This window comes from Malaclemys terrapin, chromosome 7 (genome assembly GCF_027887155.1).
Source record: "Malaclemys terrapin pileata isolate rMalTer1 chromosome 7, rMalTer1.hap1, whole genome shotgun sequence".
In the NCBI taxonomy this organism is placed as follows: Eukaryota; Metazoa; Chordata; order Testudines; family Emydidae; genus Malaclemys; species Malaclemys terrapin.
Genome location: NC_071511.1, coordinates 79,744,082 through 79,763,176, shown reverse-complemented (window position 1 = coordinate 79,763,176; position 19,095 = coordinate 79,744,082). Strand labels below are relative to the sequence as shown.

Sequence of the window (19,095 nt, the reverse complement as noted above, 5' to 3'; positions counted from 1 at the left end):
AATGCATTTTAAATGTGGATTGCCAAAGTGCATTCTGTATATCCCAAAGGCTCGGATGAAAGCTTGCTTTTTAGGTGCAATTAGCTGCAAATGTAAAAACTCATGGCTGGATGACTAATGGTTATAGCTAGTCCTCAAATAAATGGTCTAAGTAAATCTTAGATTCTTGGAACTCTGACTCACCAGAAAATTCCTGTGTTTATGGTACATTTTCCCTTGGCTTATACACAAATATTGAATTTAACTTTTGTCCTAAAAATTAAATAAAACTGTGATGTAATCCCAAAAGAAATACTGCATAAATGTTAAGTGTTTCCCACCAAAAGAAACTCGCATATTCTCATGTTTCTTAAAACTTTTTCAAGAACAGAAAATAACTATTTTTCCCTCCTCTTAAGCATACATTCTATGAAAAAAGCAATTTAACCTTAGTTTAGCCTGCTGAACATATACTTGAATTAAACATCTCTAATTGCTACATTTTTATCCTTCCAGGAAACAATCAACTCTTCTCAGTCATGATGAATAAGCAGAATGTTTTATAGCTGCCTACTGTAAGCAGGGTTTAAGAAGGCTTCAGAAAAAGAAAAACCTAACCCCCAACTCCTACCAAGATAAACTTGAGATCTTTAAGTTAAATATTTGAAACAGTTGATGTTTTAACTTGAACTGACTTACACCACACCTTTCACACCACACATTTCTAAATAAAACACAGGTAGCATAGTCACTTTAAAAATATTAGAAAGAATTATGGTTTTCTCCAAAATAAACACAACTATTTAGGAATGGAGAAGAGAGAGAGAGAGAGAGAAATTCTTGCAGTTATTAAATAAACAGAAATGCATGGTTGGTTCTGTATTTTTTGCTTAACACATTCCTCAGGAAATAAAATATTGCTCAATAGCAAAAAAAAAAGAAAAAGAAAAAAAGGGGTGGGTGGGAAGTGTGGGTAAGTTTTGTGATAAGTTACACACAACATGAAACCTCCACAGTAGCTTTGGTAAATCGTAGATCTGATATTTCACTCTTCCTTGTATAACACAAAGATGTTTTATAAGCAGTCATCTTCTATTACTTTTAGTGCAATAACAAATATTTACTCAAAAATGAACCTCATACTTGTATGCTAAGTAAATTTTAGTAATGGAATCTTTTCCTTTATCACTGTGCTGAATATGAACTTCCATTGAACAACAAACAATCAAGACAATGTTTTAACTTTCCGCTTATGACAAATGTTATTACTTTGTAAACAATGCTGCATACTACACAGTACATTTTCAATGGATGGTTTCACCCAATTTCATTACACCATCCATTTGAAATAAAAGATCTGTAGTTGCTATGCATTTTATAGCTATTACATGGTGATTATTAAATGTCAGAGTGAAAAAATTGAGTCTGCATGAAGACAGACTTAACAGCTTCTGGATGGGGTCTTCTGTATAGGATGTTGAATGGAATCATTAAGTATCACAATTTCTAATACTGAGTACTTAGAAACATTCTATTTAGCAGCATCTTTCATAGAAATCTGACTTCCAGATTAGATAGATATGTTTTTGGTTAAAGTGTTATTTTCAAAATAACTTTTAAGGCCAAATGATTATGATTTCAATTACCAGTTTCTTCATATCCTTTCCAAGAAGTGGTATGACTAACTTTGGCTGGCATACAAAGTTAGCCAAGCAAACAATCTATTAACTAAAAGAAAAGTTACAATCACTGTTACATCTTCAATGAATAAACCTGTTTGAGACTACAACCTTCACATACACGGTACATACAGAAGCCATAAATCCAAGAATATTGGTTGATAAACAACCCGTATGTTTTACTAACAATTCAGCAGCAAACCCACTTTGCAATACAGTCGTATACCAGGATTTAGCTGGAAATTTGATAAGGAAGCAGAAAAATATGGAAGATGTAAGTATCAGGAAACACAAAAGAGCACAAATTATGCCTTCACATTTAAAGTTTTGTGTGACAGCAAAATGACCACACAGCAACAACCATGACCAAAGTGTTTTATACTTAGTTTTGCCTACATCAGTGTGAATGGCTAGGAAAAGAATCTTTGCAAAAATTGTCATGTGATCATATTAGCAATTTGCAAAATGAGTATTATGATCATAAATACTGTTGTGGCAGCTAATGTAATACAAAAGGTACGCACAGAAAGGCACTTTGAATCAGATTAGCATATAAACCAAGTATATGAATACAAACCATAACAAAAAATTAGCCAGTTACTGTGGTAACGGATGCAATTAAGGATGTCTCATTTTCTAAACATTTTATAGATAGGTGAGGAGGAGAAATAGATCAAAATGCAACTAAGTACATTGGGTGGAATTTTCAAAAGTATCTAAATGACTTAGGAACAAAAATCTCTTTGAAAGTCAGTGGGACTTATGCTCCTAAATCATTTAGCTTCTTTTGCCTATAAAATAATTGTTTACGGCATTAATTACAAAGAAATTATTTAGTGTGAGATTTTCAGAAATGTTCTATGTTGGCCTAACTCTGCTCCCACCAAAGTCAATAGTAAACTGATTATGGTGGGAGCAGATTTAGACCAATGATGAATGCTTTTGGCATGAATTCAGGGAAGTACCTAAGTGCACATGAAATTTTAAACACTTAGGATGGGATTTTCAAAAATGCCGAAGGGAGAAAGGCACAAAAGTCCCACTGAAGTGCCTTAGATTTTTGAAAATCTCACCCATAAGCAGACCCATTGACCTCCAGGAGACTACTCACATACTTAAAGTTAAGCATGTACATAAGTATCTTCTTGAATCAGGACCTACACTGTGAATGTCATACGCCAATAGCCAAGGCCATAACATCCCACAGTAGAATCAGTAGAAAGGGGACAAAGGGACTCGGAAAGTCCTCCGGGTTCAACTTGTTGTTTCCTCCGAATACTTCCTTAGGGGATTAGTATCAAATGGATTGCATCATACTCCTGAATTTGTTGGGAACAAGGTGAAAATGGTTCAGAATTGCAGCCAATTGCATCTCAAGACCCTGATTCTACAGTCTCTATGAAGCAGAAACTCCCATTGCCTTCAAAACCTCCTCTGACTTCAATAGGAGTTTTGTCTCAGGTTAAGGATACTGGAGTCAGAATTTGCTGGGGGCCTAGAGGAAAGCATGGCAGAAGTAGGCAGACTAGGTAGAATGTTTCTGGTTCCCAGAGGAGTCAGAACACCAGCAGCCATTGGTAACCCCATCTAACAGATGTGACGTGATTACTCCAGGAAAGGTCTCCTGGTGCTTGTCATTGTGTATAGGGTGCTGGCCTTCCCATGACCCCAGCGTGTCCAAAACACACCTCCTCTGACAATGCTAATGCCCTCACAACTACACTTGGGGACCTATGGATATAGCATTCAGAGTACCTCTAGTGCTGAAGGTGGAGGCGCTGCCCAGTGCATAGGCACTGGAGCAGCTATAATCTGTCCCGTTGTATTATTAATACATAAACACTATAACCTAAATTCTGCAGTCTTTACTCAAGCCACATTCTCATTGAACTCATCTGGGAGTTTTGAACTATTCTGGGTGGCAGAATTTGTCTGTGCACTAATCCAAACCAATGCAGATCTCCATGTTGCTACATTATCCAACAGCACATTAAACTGGAACACAACCGTTCATGAACCAACAATTTATGTTCAGGTACTCCCTGACTTAGTGCATTCTTATTTGCCAAGCAGTTAATCTTAAAGTAAACCAAGGGAAACAACATCTAGATTGGTTCCTACACCATTTCACTGACTTCATTGCAAATATTTTTATATGGAAAAGGGCCGTTTGTGGACGAATAATTATTTTGTTCAGTGCCCTGTTAGAATAAAGATATCCTGACAAGTTTTTAGCAGGGGAAATCCAGATCCAAATATGAAAAATTTGGGCTTCTGATACTCTCAGTGTTTGAAGCCCTTCTCTGTTTGTCAAGAAACAAACAAGCAAAAAAGATATGTAATTCTCCATTGGGACAGCAATAGGGGTACGAAGCATGGTGGTTAAAAACAACTAAGCCTTGTCTACACTACAGCTATTCCCAATTCAACTGGCAGAGCTGTGCTGGCAGCGAGTTACAGATCTGACTTTTCCCATGTAGAGAAATCTTGTTTTGTGATGGCATCCTCCATGAGCATTGCAGAGTTTTCGAGTCTGGAGCCCTACATGTTGACGCAACAGCATCACCAGAGGTCTGACCTTTCCACATGTATCTTACTGGGGGTATTAACTTCAAAGCCTATTTGTGGCCATTAAACAAAACACAAATATCCATCTTGACCATTAAAATATAAGGATAAGGAGATATCTGGGTCCAGTTTCGGTTTTGAATCCAATACTCTTGCAAGGAAAAAACAAAACAAGATTCCTGGATTTTTTTTCTAAGTATTTAAAATCGTTTCTAAGATTCTGTTGTGCGTTTAAACAATATTTTGCATTCTCTTGATGTATCATTTGCAGGGCCGCCTTAGAAAAATGCTGCCTTGGGCAAACTTGTATTTTGGCACCCCTGGTTCCTGCTGCCTGCCCGGGCTCCCTCCCCTATCATCCCTGGTCCCCACTGCCTCCCCCATCGCCCTGGCTCCTGCTGCCTCACCAGCCATCTCCCGATCGCCCCTGGACCCCGCTGCCCACCCCCATTGCTCCAAGTTCCCTTCTGCGGGCTTGCACCCAAGGCCTACCCGGCTCCTTGCCTCTTAACCATGATGCCCTCTGAACCACAATGCCTTGGACAGTTGCCCACATCACCCACCTATAAAGCCAGCCCATACCATTTGTCATGAGAACATTCTATGAGGAAAATAAATTTGAATTAATTTTAAACTGAAAAATACAAAACCCCCTGTCTGTACATTTAAATGATTCCTTCCCAGTTTGGGATAATCTGACAAGACAAACAGTGGGTGTTCAATGAGCAACACAGTAATATTTGCACAGCTAATTAATGGCAAAAGATACCAGGCTATTTCATACTTTAAAGCACAAACCAAGTACATCTTTCCGTTTTGTGTAACCTCCTCTTAAATAAAAACATAATTTAGACATGCTCCCTCTTGCTGTACCTTTTTTTTTTTTTTTTTTTTACTCTGTTCACTGTGATTCAAAACCATTGAAAGTCACAAGAGTCTTTTTCATCGAGTTCAGTAGGCCCTGGATTAGTCCCTTTGCAAACTCATGTTGTTAGCCCATGTGCAATGCCAGCTAAGGGTCAGACTTTGTAACTCTTACTCATGATGGTGAGCACTTACTCACTCATACAAGTAGTCTCACTGACTTCAATCAAATGAATAAGTGCACACCAGAGTGAGTAAGAGCTACACAATTGAATGATTGGAACCACAGCTTCAGTTAGAGTGTTTAGAAATATATATCCTGGATGAGACGGTTGAAAAAGTGCTTAAGTCTGAGTTTCTCCACAGTGGTGTTATCGATATGTTCCACTGTGGTAAATAATTCAGGTTACAGTTTGATATAACTAACTGAATAAACTTAAGCCCTGATTCCTGCAATTGACTCCATGCAGCTAGATTCCTTTACTCATGTGGAGTTACTTCAATGGGAACCAACTCACGGTTCCATCCATAGCGTCAATTAGTTTGAAAAATATTAAGTCTCTCTCTCCTCTCAGGCAGATTAAACTAATATTAAGGGAAGAGCAAATTTACAACCCAGATCGACGACTTGGATATGCATATGTTTTAAAGTTTTCGAAAAGCACGTTTGGTTCAAAAGTCAGCTTATGAGTTTGTCCCGTAAACATTTTTAAAGCTGAGCCTTGTGTTTTGTGTCCATTACCAATGTGGAATTTCTTCCCAAAAAGGCAGTTTGGGCCACTGGTTCTAGTTCCAGCGCTATCTTTGACAGTGCAATTGCCCAAATTCACACTGTCTCCATCTCTTCATCTATTAGCTGGGGATACTAATCATGCGAATCCACCTTAGCAAAACACTTTGAGTTTTATGAATGAAAAGCCATATTGGTGAGAAGTGCCAGTGCTTGTGCTGTGCCCTGGGTGTGCCCAGTGCTGTGTGGGCCAAAGCTTCATTGTATCTAACACCCAGACCCTTTAGGGGTATTTCAAGTTGCAAAACAGATAATAATCAGAGTAACAAGTTCTAAATACTAAGGAATCAACATTTATCCTTAAAAACAAAATAGATTTTATTAACATTTCCACAAATTGATTAATGATTTTGGAGCCTCACATGCTGGGTGCTCAGTGTGAGACAGCTTAAAGGGGTCTGATTTTCAAAGGATGAGTGCTCATTACTTTCTAAAAACAAGAAAACCAAACCAACCAACCAAACACCAGGCTGCTTTAAGGTTTCCCAAACTGGGCATCTAAAAATGGAAGCTCCCCTAATCACTAGTCACTTTTTAAAATCTCGACCTTTGGTTTTACATGGCACCTTTCAGTATTTCAATACCCAAACCAACTACACATATTTCTGTTCTCTGGTGTTACGTTAAAATCCAAACTAGAAGGAATATCTTTTGCACAAGAAAATGAAAATAAACAGGACTATTTCTTCAAAGGAGTTGATTTCAGCATGATGCAAATAATGATAGTAGAATGCCCCTTGTGACATTACAGCACCTCCAGGGCTTTTCAAGGTACCAGGCACAACCAAATTATTAATCTCCTGAGGGCATGGATTCCCTCAGAAAACCAACAAATTCTGGAATCACTAACACAGCGAAGCCTTCTTAACTATTTGACATACATCGTTGTATACCTCTTTCTACAGACTCCCTGGTTATGAAGAAACCCTTAAAACAAGATGACAAATGAATAGAGATATTAAATAAATAAAAACCAGCTATGCAGTGACTTACGACTACCAAACCTTTAGAAGATTAAAGAAATCTGCTGTATACCATTTATGTCATCCATAATTATATCTCCATAGAAACATAAAAACCACCCAAGTTGATTACAGCATAAAAATATTCAACTCATATGAGATTAACTATGCTCTGAAGAGATATATTTATGAGATCTCCATTGCATGGTAAGACTTTAATGAAGGCAACATTTACAAATTTTTCCTGCTACAATGAAATTAGGTTTGTGATAGAAAGAGGTGAATTTCAACTCTGCTTGGGAATTAGATTTCTCTCTGCTGCCCCCTTAAGAATATTGACCAGCCAATGGGAATGTTTCCCCTGTCCACACAGTTATCTAAATCTTGAAATAACTGCCTACAAAAGGAGTCACTTTTTTCTTCTATTCCAATAAAATGTGGCATCTAGTCAGCCTATAATTGCAATACATCTTACAAGACTCCAGAGTGAAGTAAAATATTTGCCACTATCAAGCTGAGGTGTGGGGAGAGGGTGAGAAAAGACACTGATACAAATTATCCTTCTTGTATTCTGTTTTTAACCCAACTGAAGGTGTCAGATGATCATTTTCAGAGGAGAAGTTCAGTAAAAAGGGATGGTACCTCTTTGAGAGCCATTATGCTAAATATGTCATTATTGTCTAAGCAACCATCACAGTCTCCCGAAAGCACAAAACCCTATATTGCCTGACTCAGCAGATGGTTGGAATGCTTACATCCATGGAAAGTGAGCAGGTAGTTAGAACAGTTTAAAGCAGATTATTTTTTAAAAAGAAAAATTAATTCTTGGAAGGCAGATCGCCACCGGGCAGCTTGGTGTGACTATACAACTTTATTCTAAGCAGGCACACAGTGCATCACAGCTTCTCGTTCGCTGCCAATATCTAGTTTTTTTTTTTTTTTTTTTTTAAGAAGCAAAGGCAGCTTTTAAAAAATTATGGCAACTAAGATATCTCAAAACTTTGACATGCTGAGAATGTTTTCACTCCAGTGCTTCCAGGGGTCATTTAAAGAATTCTGGAGGTCAAGAGTGATTTGAACACCTGCTCGGCTGTCTACTGAATTACTGATCTAGTAACATCAAATATATGGCCTAGAGAAACAGGAGACATACTGTAAAAACTGTTGTTGATGATTATAGGAGACACTGTGTGCCATTTATCTGATCAGTATAATTTGCATGAGAAAAACATCTTCAGCCTTTTTATTGAAACCTTTACCACAGTAGATAGCTGGGGATGCATATTTTACAACCCAGTGCATTGTTGCCGAAAACACATTCACCCACAGGAGCACAAAACACAATTAGACTATTATGGACTACATTCACTAAGGATAATAGAACTATATATTTCATTTTGATATAAAGGGCTCTATTATCCTCTTTATTTACACCTCATGTAGTTTTGATTTTTGTGTAATTTAGATGGGAAATTGATACTGCACGACTCTCATGTAAATTATACAAAATTGTTGTTCTTGCCCCTGGAATTGGGTGCACATCTTAGACCACCTGGTAGCTGTTAGGACCACAGTGCATGTCCAAAAGGGCGGGACGGGGAGAAATGATCTTAAATGATCAAGTTAATTTCTAAACAAATGGAAATATCGAAGAAATTTGTGCATGCAGCTTTAACTTCAGCTACCAATGCTCAGCAGATTACTACAGGTCCCTGCATATGTACTTATATGTAATAACCATAGTGTCTGAGCACCTCATATATATTAATCATAACTTATCCTTGCAACATCCCTGTGAGCTAGAGAAGTATCATCCCCATTTCACGGAGAGGGAACTGAGGCACAGAGAAATTAAATGATTTACCCAAGGTCACACCTGAAGTCTGTGACAGAGCTGAACCCAGGTCTTCTGAGTCCCAGCCAATACCTTTAACCACAAAACCATCCTTCCTCCAATGACCTCACCAGTATTAAAGGGGCAAGGAACATTTTTATAGTAGAAAATCATTCTTAAACAACCTCTCCAATGTAGGAAGCATCTATCTTTTTCCCCTTCAAGCTTATTTACTGTGGTCATTGTAGGCAAATACTATTTAAGACAATAAGGCCATAAATCAGCTAGTGGGGTTTATGGCTCTATTCCTGAAGGGACCAAAATTAACAATCCTCATCTCAGAATATGAAGCTCCAAAGTGTGTCCTCATCCCATCTACCATTAATATGCAGGGACAACAGCAGCAGAGAACACTGGGCATTAGGAAGGCCACAGAAGAGGGCAAAGCTGCCTTACAGTAACCAAATAGATATCACATTAAACCTCTAGAGCACATGAAGGCTTGGGCTGTCATTTAATCAGTAAAATACTTTGCATTTCCACAACATCAAGATACATATTAAGCCCGACAGCAACTAAATGAGGTAGGTACCATTCCTCCCATTTTGCAGATGTGTTTAGCGAGGCACATAGAAGTTATGTGATTTGCCCAGGGTCACAAGGTACGTCAGTGACAGAGCCAGAGATGAACTGACTGACCAGTAGTGTGGTTTAACAAGCAGATAATGCTTTCAATTTCACTTTCCACCTTAAATTCCTCATTCAGCACATACTACCCAAACAACCCTCCCACTGCCTCTGGCACACAGTGATTCCAGCACATTCTCATGCATTTTGAAGGGCATCTGGGCAGACTGCTTTCTTGACTAAGCAACTAACTTGTCAGTTGCTCAGAAGAGGCAAGTGTGCTGGGAGTGAAGACCTACATATGCACCTCAAAATTACATTTATATGGCCACCGTTTTTCATTCAAGCACTTGAGGGCACTGTATAAAGTCTAACTGTAAATACATATAGCACAGGAAATTAAGTGACACAGGAGAATTTTAAAAGCTAGACTAAACCTTTAATCTATAATCCTTAGCCAATTTTAAAGGGCAACAAAGATTTTATTTAATACAGGTGACTGGTATTGCTCCCATTTCTCTAATCTGCACACTGGCATGTGTTTAGTTTACATATTTGTTTGCAACTTAATTATAATTCAAAAATGCAAAACCTGGGAGCATTAGGACCTATCATGTAGCTCTTAACCTACTGGGGTCCATAAACAAGGCAAAGACACAACATGAGGGATCTGAGTAGAGTAACATAATTAAAACGATGTGGGATTCTATTCCCTTGGCATTAATACATCTTTTGTACAATCTCCTCTTCATGATTCAGCATTTGTAAAAGGAATCACATAAAATGATAAGGAATGGAGTGTTACTGGCTCTTTGTGGGATAATAGTAAATTTGGTCTGGGAAGGGAAGGGGGGCTTCTAGAGGGATGAGTGCAAACACTTAGATTTCTGATTTCTATAGCAACTCCTGGGTTGTTGTTGTTGGTTTTTTTTTCTTCTGAACAGAGGTTCAAATTGAATTTATATCTGCCAGTGCAGATAGAAGTTATGACCAAGGAGAAAATAGGTTTCACTCAAAATATTTTCTCATCAGATGGCCTACAGATCTCAGATAGTTGTTTTAGTTTAGGCAAGTTGACAAGCATTTCATTGCTAATTTTGCCTAGTACTGTTACAGTTTGAAAAGCTTTCCTTGTAGATTACATAATTATATTTTTCGAAACAAAGAGTACATTGCATTAGCAGGTTTAAATTATGCAAGCCTATTCTTTTGTCTTTTGTTGTATTGTATTCTATTGTGCTGGTAAAACAATATGTGCTTTAATTAGCAAATATCTGTAAATAATTTACTTGCTTTTCATACAACGGAACAATGGAGCCAATTTTCACATACATCTACTGAGCATGTACAGTGGGTTTCTTGCCAGAATCTTCCATTGTTCAATATCTGTATCAATTTGCCCATCATTCTCAACCAACACTGTGCAGTGGAGAAAGAAACTAAAGTTTTTAGCCCACCAGTGGCAGTCCCATCACAATACACCCCAAAAGAGGCTAGTTTGTTCAGACAGAATAAAATATCTTGAAAATGAAAACAAACTCTATTATGTATAACCCTGGCACCGTCACACAGAAACATGGATGACTGCCAAATATTAATGTCACTTGATAAATGCCGTAAAATGCCAATGTCCTTCTGACCTTCTGACTACATTTTAACTACAAAATAAAAAGCTCAACTTGATATGACACTATCAATCACACATACGTCTAGTCTCTACAGGGTTAAAACAGGGTGTGAACCCACACACATAAACACAAAGAAAAATCTCTTAAATCAAATATGTATGATTGTTTTAAGACGTGAAGCATTGTTATTTTGAATATGAATGAAAGGGCCAGAATAAACATTTCAAGAATATTTCAATTATGCATTTCCCAGAACTACATCTCTGGGCAACTAATGCAAATACCGCTCCCATAATAGTAGAACTTCTTCATGAATAAAAGCACATAAGAACTTGAACCAGAACACTTTCTATATCATATGCATATTGTTTGAATATTATTAAAAATGCAAAACCTATGTATGCTTTACTCTCCTGAGCAATACAGTAATTATGATTAAGGGACAAGCAGCACAAAAAGAGCCAATTTATCTTACTTGTGCTTAGGAATACTATTGTGTAACTAAGCAACTAAAGACAAAATATAGTCTAATTAATTCACTCCTATGCTTATTTAAAAGACACAATTAGAACATTTTTATTTTCCAGCCTGCACACTATCTCAACATGCTTGAGGGTGTAGCATGTAAAGCCTATTATTCTCAAAAGACAAGAGTTTAATGTTTAGTGCCACTGATCAGGCTGGGAAAAGCAACTATGGAGCGCAGTGGGTGCATTTTACAGTCTGAATACACTGAGAAATGAAAGGTAAGGGGAAAAAAATCTGCTTTAGTGACCATAGACACCAGATTGCTGGCTAATGGCTAGCAACATGTGGCTTCACTGAGTACTGTCATTTCCCTCTTCTTTCTTTGCCAATGTATGTTACTGGTAGTGAGAGAGACAAAAATATAAAGCGTGGATATGCAATTACCAAAACCATGATCTTTTATGATGACTGTCATATCTCTAACATTGCTATTACAGTGTACCTGATTTCCAGCACTGATTTGAGCAACAATACATTTCAAAATCATGCTCATAGCATCAATTGCCAAGCACCCTTTAATAACTGTACTCTCCATATTTGTTGACTTTATTGATGTGGATAAACCTGGTGCAAGATACCCACTCTGAAGTCTAAGGAAGGACTCAATTCTAATTTCAACTAAGAGAACACCAATCCCTACATATCTTGAAAAAATCCATTAATACGCAAGCGACATAGCAGGTTTTCCAAGAAAGGTGGCAATACGTGACCATGCGTATGAGACTGCAATCAGTTGTTTAAGGCCCAGATTCTGCCACCCTTACTCACTTGAGTGGCACTTACTCATCTAAGTAATCCCATTGAAATCAAGGAGACTCTTTGAGGAGCATGTTACTGCTCAGCATCTGTAAAGGTGAAAGAATCTGACCCTCAATGAAAAAATTATAAACTTAAGAATGTAAGAACATAAGAATGGTCATACTGGGTCAGACCAAAGGTCCATCTAGCCCAGTCTTTCCACAGTGGCTAATGCCAGGTCCCCCAGAGGGAATGAACAAAACAGGTAATCATCAAGTGATTCATCCCCTGTCACTCATTCCCACCTTCTGGCAAACAGAGGCTAGGGACACCATCCCTGCCCATCCTGGCTAATAGCCATTGATACACCTATCCTCCATGAATTTATCTAGTTCTTTTTTGAACCCTGTTATAGTCTTGGCCTTCACAACATCCTCTGGCAAGGAGTTCCACAGGTTGACTTGCGTTGTGTGAAAAAAATACTTCCTTTTGTTTGTTTTAAATCTGCTGCCTATTAAGATTTGGAAACTTGTTGCTTTCCAAAACTTTCCCAAAAAAAGTCAGTCTTGTAATTATAAATTACACCTTTTTTTAAACAGAGTAAAATTTAAAAAAAAATTAGTCTGAAAATGCGAAATACTGTCTGATGTGTAATAACGGGGTGGTGGCATTGCTTCCCTTACTCATGTGAGCAACTCTTACTTATGCAGACTACTTGTGTTAGTAAGGGTTACTTGCATGAGTAAAGGTAGAAGATCAGATCATCATTTGGTAAGGTAGACTGAGTCAATGTTTGATCTCTAGTAAAACTAGATTTAGATAAATTCACTTAAAGTAGTTTATAACAAATGGTACCATATAAGTAGAAGTAAAATTAAAAACAATGTATTCAAAAAAGTGATATTTCAGACTAAGAAAATTAATATTTTAGTATGTACACTCCCTATCAAATACCATGCCTACATTTAATGAGCTCTGCTTTTCATATTTTTTAAGAATAGGCTTATTAATGCTGACAGCTTTAAAAACATGAAAATACAAGTTGTTAACAAGCATTCTACTCTAGAATAGCTTCTCCAAAAAGGTCAATAGTTTTATAGGGCCAAATTGGCCCTGCTGTGGCTTCTGTTGGAGAGGGTTAAATGAGCAGAAAATCTGCAGAAATCTTTAGCTACAATTCTGTTGGGTTTGTGGGGTATGGTTAAGCCAATGTGGCATCATCCCCAGTTTCACTAGACCCATGTGAGCACCACGCATTTGGAGCTACATGGTGCTAGGGTGTGTGTAGACTGAGCTTGGGCCAGTGCTATAGATTTGGTGGCAGGAAGGGTTTGGAGGGGGCAGAGTCAAGGATGCTTTCATGGCATCAGTTCCCTGCAAATCCATTGGGAACCTTCCCTCCCCTACCCCATGCCACATCAAATTACATTGATCCAGTCTGTACTGTTTTATACAAACTCCCACTTGACACACTCAACTGTCCTTAAGGCCCCAATCCAGCAAAGCACTTAAGCACCTGCTGAACTATTGTCATGTAATTAGTCCAACTGACTTCAAAAGGACTAGTCCTGTGCACAGTTAAGTGTGCGCTTAAGTGCTTTGCTGGATGGGGCCTAGAGGAGGTTGGCTGTGGGGCATTTCCAGAACTTCTGGCAACATGACTCCTTATGGGATCTCAAAAAGTAGTGTTGTGAATGCCCCCAGACCTGAAAGCTTTTCCTATGGACAGAGCTGGAGGACACCACCACCTTATACTATGCCAGAAGGCAAACCTCATCCATCCTGCCCAGGTGATGAGAGAAAATAGCGGTGTGGTACTTTCACCCAATGTCAGCCCTCCCACTGCTCTCACTGACATACATCAAGAGTGCACAGAGAGAACATCAGCATAAGCCTGACCTACAAGCTCTGTTCTGTTCTCATTTCCATGTCTCTAAATGGGGTTTCATGGGTGTAGCCAAAGAGGTTAATTTTGTGACATTAATACCTACACTTTCACCTAAGGAAGAGACTGATCCTGCATTTGTTACACATTCAAAATTCAATTTGAAGTCAGCTGAGTTTTGTTTGCTTGACTGTATGATGGAGCTCCACTGCCCCATCCAGCATGCTTAACTATAAGCATATGACTAGTTCTATTGGCATCAAGGGAACTGCAACATGCTTAAAATAGTGCCTGTGTATTAGCAAAATCCAGTTTTACCAGCACAGATGGTTAAATATAGATATGGCTGATGGATAAACGGGATGTAAAAAGCCTTTTGTATACACCCATCTCTGATTAGCTCAAATATTTGGCAATCAGATAAAACATGCCATCAGTAATTTCTGAGTAACAGAATCATTACACACCCACTTCGCTATTTCCTCTATGAGTAGCCACTGACTGAATATTACAATGGTAAGAAATTGTTCATTAGTAGTGCGGACACCACATTTCTAAAAGGCTGGTGCTACTAATCCTCAACCTAGTGAGGACATCTGCTCCTGACAATAATTATACCTCTGACTGGCTTGATCAACAGTTTAAGATCAGACCAGTTGCTCTGCTAATCAACAATTTTACTCACAGCAAGTGCCTCTGTTGACCTTTGACATCACAGAAAACCTTTGATACAGCAGATTTACAATACACATAAAATGTAACCTCACTTTATACCAGTTTTCTTAATGCAAGATAGGGAGTTTAAATCCATACATTTTCTTAAACCAAGAAGGATGTCTTCTGTATAGTTATAAATTATCTGTATTTCAAGAATAGCATTTCCATACACAGAAGACATATAAAGGGTTACAAAACATCTCTATTCTAAACACAGCCCTGCCTGTGCTTTAGGAATAGATGTTGCTGTCATTTACATAAAAGAATTATTACTCTGGTTTAGTGACTTAAAATAACTGTGCTATATACTAACACAGTATGTAAAATGTTTCCTTAAGTAACACATTGGCAATTAGTATGCAGCCTTTTGTCTTTTAGCTGCACGTTTATGAACAGATTTATCATTCAAAATTATTAAAATCAATGATAAAAATCATGTCAATGTATATAAACAAGTTAATGGAGTAAGTGAAAACAAAGTACATTTCTTAATGGGAGTGTTATGTTGCCCTCTCTAGGCCCTGGCTCTAAATACTAGTTTCTGTAGGCGCTCTGCCAAAGAAGTATCTCTGTGAGCTGTTGCTATTTCTTGCTGCTGCTGCTACTTTGCTAATGAATGACTAAGTTAGGCCAGGGGGGAAATGACATCACTGGGGTGTAAAATAGTACTGCGTTAGGAAACTTTCTACCTGCTTTACATTTGTCATAATTATTCTATACAATGCAATAATCATTTGCATAATTCCAAGGCATGCCATTATCTCAATCGAAAATTGTTTTCATATGGTTGAATAATTCAGAATGACATCAGTTAAAGCCCTAATGAAATATACAAGTATAATCATACAGCTAATTACTATCAGTGTTTGCATTTTTAAAAAATCAAATCATGCATAATATTATGAATGTACATGCAGCTGAGAATTACTGCATAGAGGAACATTCTTACATGTAATGGTAGGATTAATTTTCTCTGATGTTCATACCACAGTAACATGAGCTGATCATTAAAGCATATTAAAATGATTTGTGTCCCATGTCCCACCCCCTCTCATCCAAAACTCTTTCATTTAAAACACTCACACACACAGGAGTATGGCTTCTAAATATTCACCACCAGCAATTTTAGAACATCCATCCTTCACTGTCATTTTTTTATCCTTAAGAAGAGGGTTCTCAATTTAAATTGCGAACACAGAAATTAAAATAGGTAAGTGGTAAACTGAGAAGAGGATTAAAAGAAATGTTTCAAATACATTTTCAAAAGAAGTTACCACAAAATATCTAATAAAATTCAGAAAGATTTCCTGTCTGGTTTAGCACAATGTCTATCACACTTGTAGTCTTTTCTGGATATTTAATCCTCCCCTTTTCCAGATCACAGCCCATGTTGAAGTAATAAATTTGAAAAGCAAATAATAAGTAGTAGTGAGGGGGAGGGGAAGAGCGACAGCTGCACAGGAAAGTTGGACAGGGGGAGGGGGCAGAGGCACTTTCAGTAGAAGAGAGGTCAACCTGTTAATGTTTTTCAATACCCTCTCCATGCTCCAAAATGTCTTAATTATTGACATCAGAAAAGATGGGCAATTTAAAAAAAAGTAAGACAGCAGAACTACATATTTATTTCAGAAGAAGCAATTTATAAGGGAATGTTTGAAAGGTTACAGTAATTAAGTAGCATGTAATAGAAATGGGTAACTCGATACTTCGGGGTGGAGGGGGGAGCTTGAGAAAAACTACAATTAACTCCATCAGACTATAGACTGTTGAAGGAATTGGCAGCTCAGATTGTATAGGGGTTTATAGTAGAAATAAGGAAGGCTTCCCGTCATCCCCCCCCCCCGCTTGCGCTTTAGGCAGCTGAAATATTATTGCAGCCACATCTGGCTATTTCTGAGCGCTTTTGAACTGGCCATCTCTCCGCATAAACATAGCGCCGTTTGTACACCACACTGAAATAGTTCCTCAATAACACAGTGCAGTCAGCTGACTAGAGTAGCCAGCAAAATTGCGGTCATACATGAAATTACAGAGCTAGAAGAATACATTGTAAACGCAATCTGGGCTCCAGACCTTAGCTTTGGACTTATGGGGTACTTCTAATCAAACTTTCCAGGATGAAATTGACAATGGGTTCTCCCTATTAGAAGTAACTCAGGGAGACTGTAAAACGAAACAGCTTGACTTCAGCATTAGCCTTTAACTCATTCCCTTCCACCCACCCGCCGGTCTTTCTGGAAAATGTCCACTTTTTTCATAGTAATTTTAAACTAGAACATCTAGTGAAATGCACCAGAAAAGAGAGAGCGTTGTTAATGCTTAACGTGTTTGTGCTGGTTACATGACTGCTTTGAAATACGCCCAGGCATATCTGCAAGTTATTTGAATGTATTATTCCAGTACCTGTCATTTATCACTTTATTCAACACGTCTTTGCCAGCTCAATAGCTTTTGATCTCACTCAGCCTCCATTTCGTAATTTCCGCCCTCTTAAACATATCAAATACTAAAAAAATGTTAACAATATCTAAATCCACCAAATCCCCCACTCCTCAACCAGCCACTGAAATCGGGGGAGGGAGACACAAAACACCAAAGCATGTGACGTTCACACAGCAGCAGCAAAAAGTGGAAAAAATCATTTAAAAAATCCTTAAATCCCCCCCCCCAAGTTATTTGATTGTGGCTTTTTTAAGAGCATCTTCCTCCCCCACCCCCCAGAGCTGCCATCGAAACTCTTACAATGGCAAACAGCTCAAGTCCCTGTTTGTGGCACTACCCCTTTAAAAGAGCCTTACGTTGCCTGCAGAAGGGAACATTTCAATCCTGTCCTTTAATAAACATTGGGGGGGGGGGGAGGAAAAATCTGCAGAGATACACATAGACGTGCACACACAGAGAGAGATATGTTTACCACCTCGCCATGGTCACTATTTCTGCCCTGGGGAGTATCTTCTGGGAGGAAATAAAGTTTGGAGCTGGATAAAAGTTGCCGGGTAGTCCTCTCTTCCCACAACAGCTGGAGCTCCGCTATGCAAATCGGATCCTCTGGCTTACATCTTACAAAGAAAAAGTCGCCAAGGGACAAAATTCTTGGTCTGCCTTCAAGGTGGAACTGAAAAGCCTTGTAGAAAATGTAAGGACCGTGCAAACCACACGGAGAGCCGACCCACTGCAGGGAATTAAAAAAAAATCAAGTCAATAAAATAAATATAATCATCATAATAAATAAGAGAGACAATCGTATATAGATCTCAGACACACACACACACAGCGAGAGAGAGAGGCTTAAGGTGGGAATACCATCATCTAAAATAAGGAGTCTGGCAGTACCCAGCAAAGAATCCCCCCACGGGAAAAATAATCATCATCACTGTGATAATAATAATCTGTGCCTATGTATGATCAGTGAAGGAATTTTAAAAGGGGGAGAATGCCATTTGGGGGTGCAGAGGGGGAAAGTTTACTGGAAAGTTTGTGGGCGGGTGCCGGGGGGTGGGGGGCCGGGACTGGGGGGCCAGGGCAGAGAAGCGGAGGAGAGACGAATACCTGGACTGAGTTGGGCTCCATCTCGACGTTCTGAATTGATTGAACTCAACATTCTCTCCAAACTTGTTGGCTTGAATGGATTGCATCAGGTCCTGGCAGGGTAAAGCTCTCTCGTCCAGCAGGCAGCTCGAACCCTCAATATAAAACCCGAACCTCGCCTCCCCAGCTCACCCAAAATGACCAGAAAAGCAGTCCAATATTTCTCCTAGCCCCCAATTTCCCAGAGGTGTGGAAACGACGAGTTTTTTCACCCAATTGCTGCCTGATCAAATTGGCAACATGGGACGGGGCTGAGTCAAAGCATAGGACAAGGGCGGATGGATCAAGGCAAAATTGAGATCTAAAACCTGAAAAAAATATTGCAAAGCTGGAGCCCGTGTGGGGACTTGAATTTATTCCTCCAAAGCCCCAATGATGATGGATAGGATCATCGTTTCATTTTTGATAGGCAGAAAAGCTGCCCTGTTCAGCTGCGGATCTGACAGGACCTGCTTGTATATGTCTAATATAAAGAACATTTCCTGCAGAGATTCTGGGGCGCAGCTCGTCTTTCTAATTCTCTTTAGCAGATTTGCCTTTATTAGACATGTAGATTTGTTTGATAGTTAAATTACGCTCCCTCACTGCCATATTTTCAAGGAACTTAATCTGTTACATTAGCTGCTTGATGCCTGTTTTCTGTGGGAAAGGGAAGAAAGTGGGTTATCGATTATATAAACATATAAATATTAATGCATTTGTTCGCTT

At 38.6% G+C, this 19,095-nt stretch overlaps 1 protein-coding gene across 2 annotated transcripts in view; it reads right to left on the bottom strand.

Annotated features, from left to right (window-relative positions):
• The window catches only part of ARID5B (AT-rich interaction domain 5B), a 148,852-nt gene extending 130,460 nt beyond the window's left edge, over nucleotides 1–18,392 (bottom strand). The window contains exons 1-2 of one of the 2 annotated variants that reach the window (XM_054035073.1): nucleotides 18,349–18,392; nucleotides 17,717–17,971 (exon numbers count right to left, since the gene is read on the bottom strand). In XM_054035073.1, coding sequence (XP_053891048.1) covers nucleotides 17,717–17,971; nucleotides 18,349–18,369 — 276 coding nt within the window. In that variant the 5' untranslated portion in view covers nucleotides 18,370–18,392. Of the gene's footprint in view, nucleotides 1–17,716; nucleotides 17,972–18,102; nucleotides 18,130–18,348 lie in introns of those variants that run through there. The other variant, XM_054035074.1, reaches the window with a different exon arrangement.
• Between the last annotated feature and the right edge of the window lie 703 nt (nucleotides 18,393–19,095).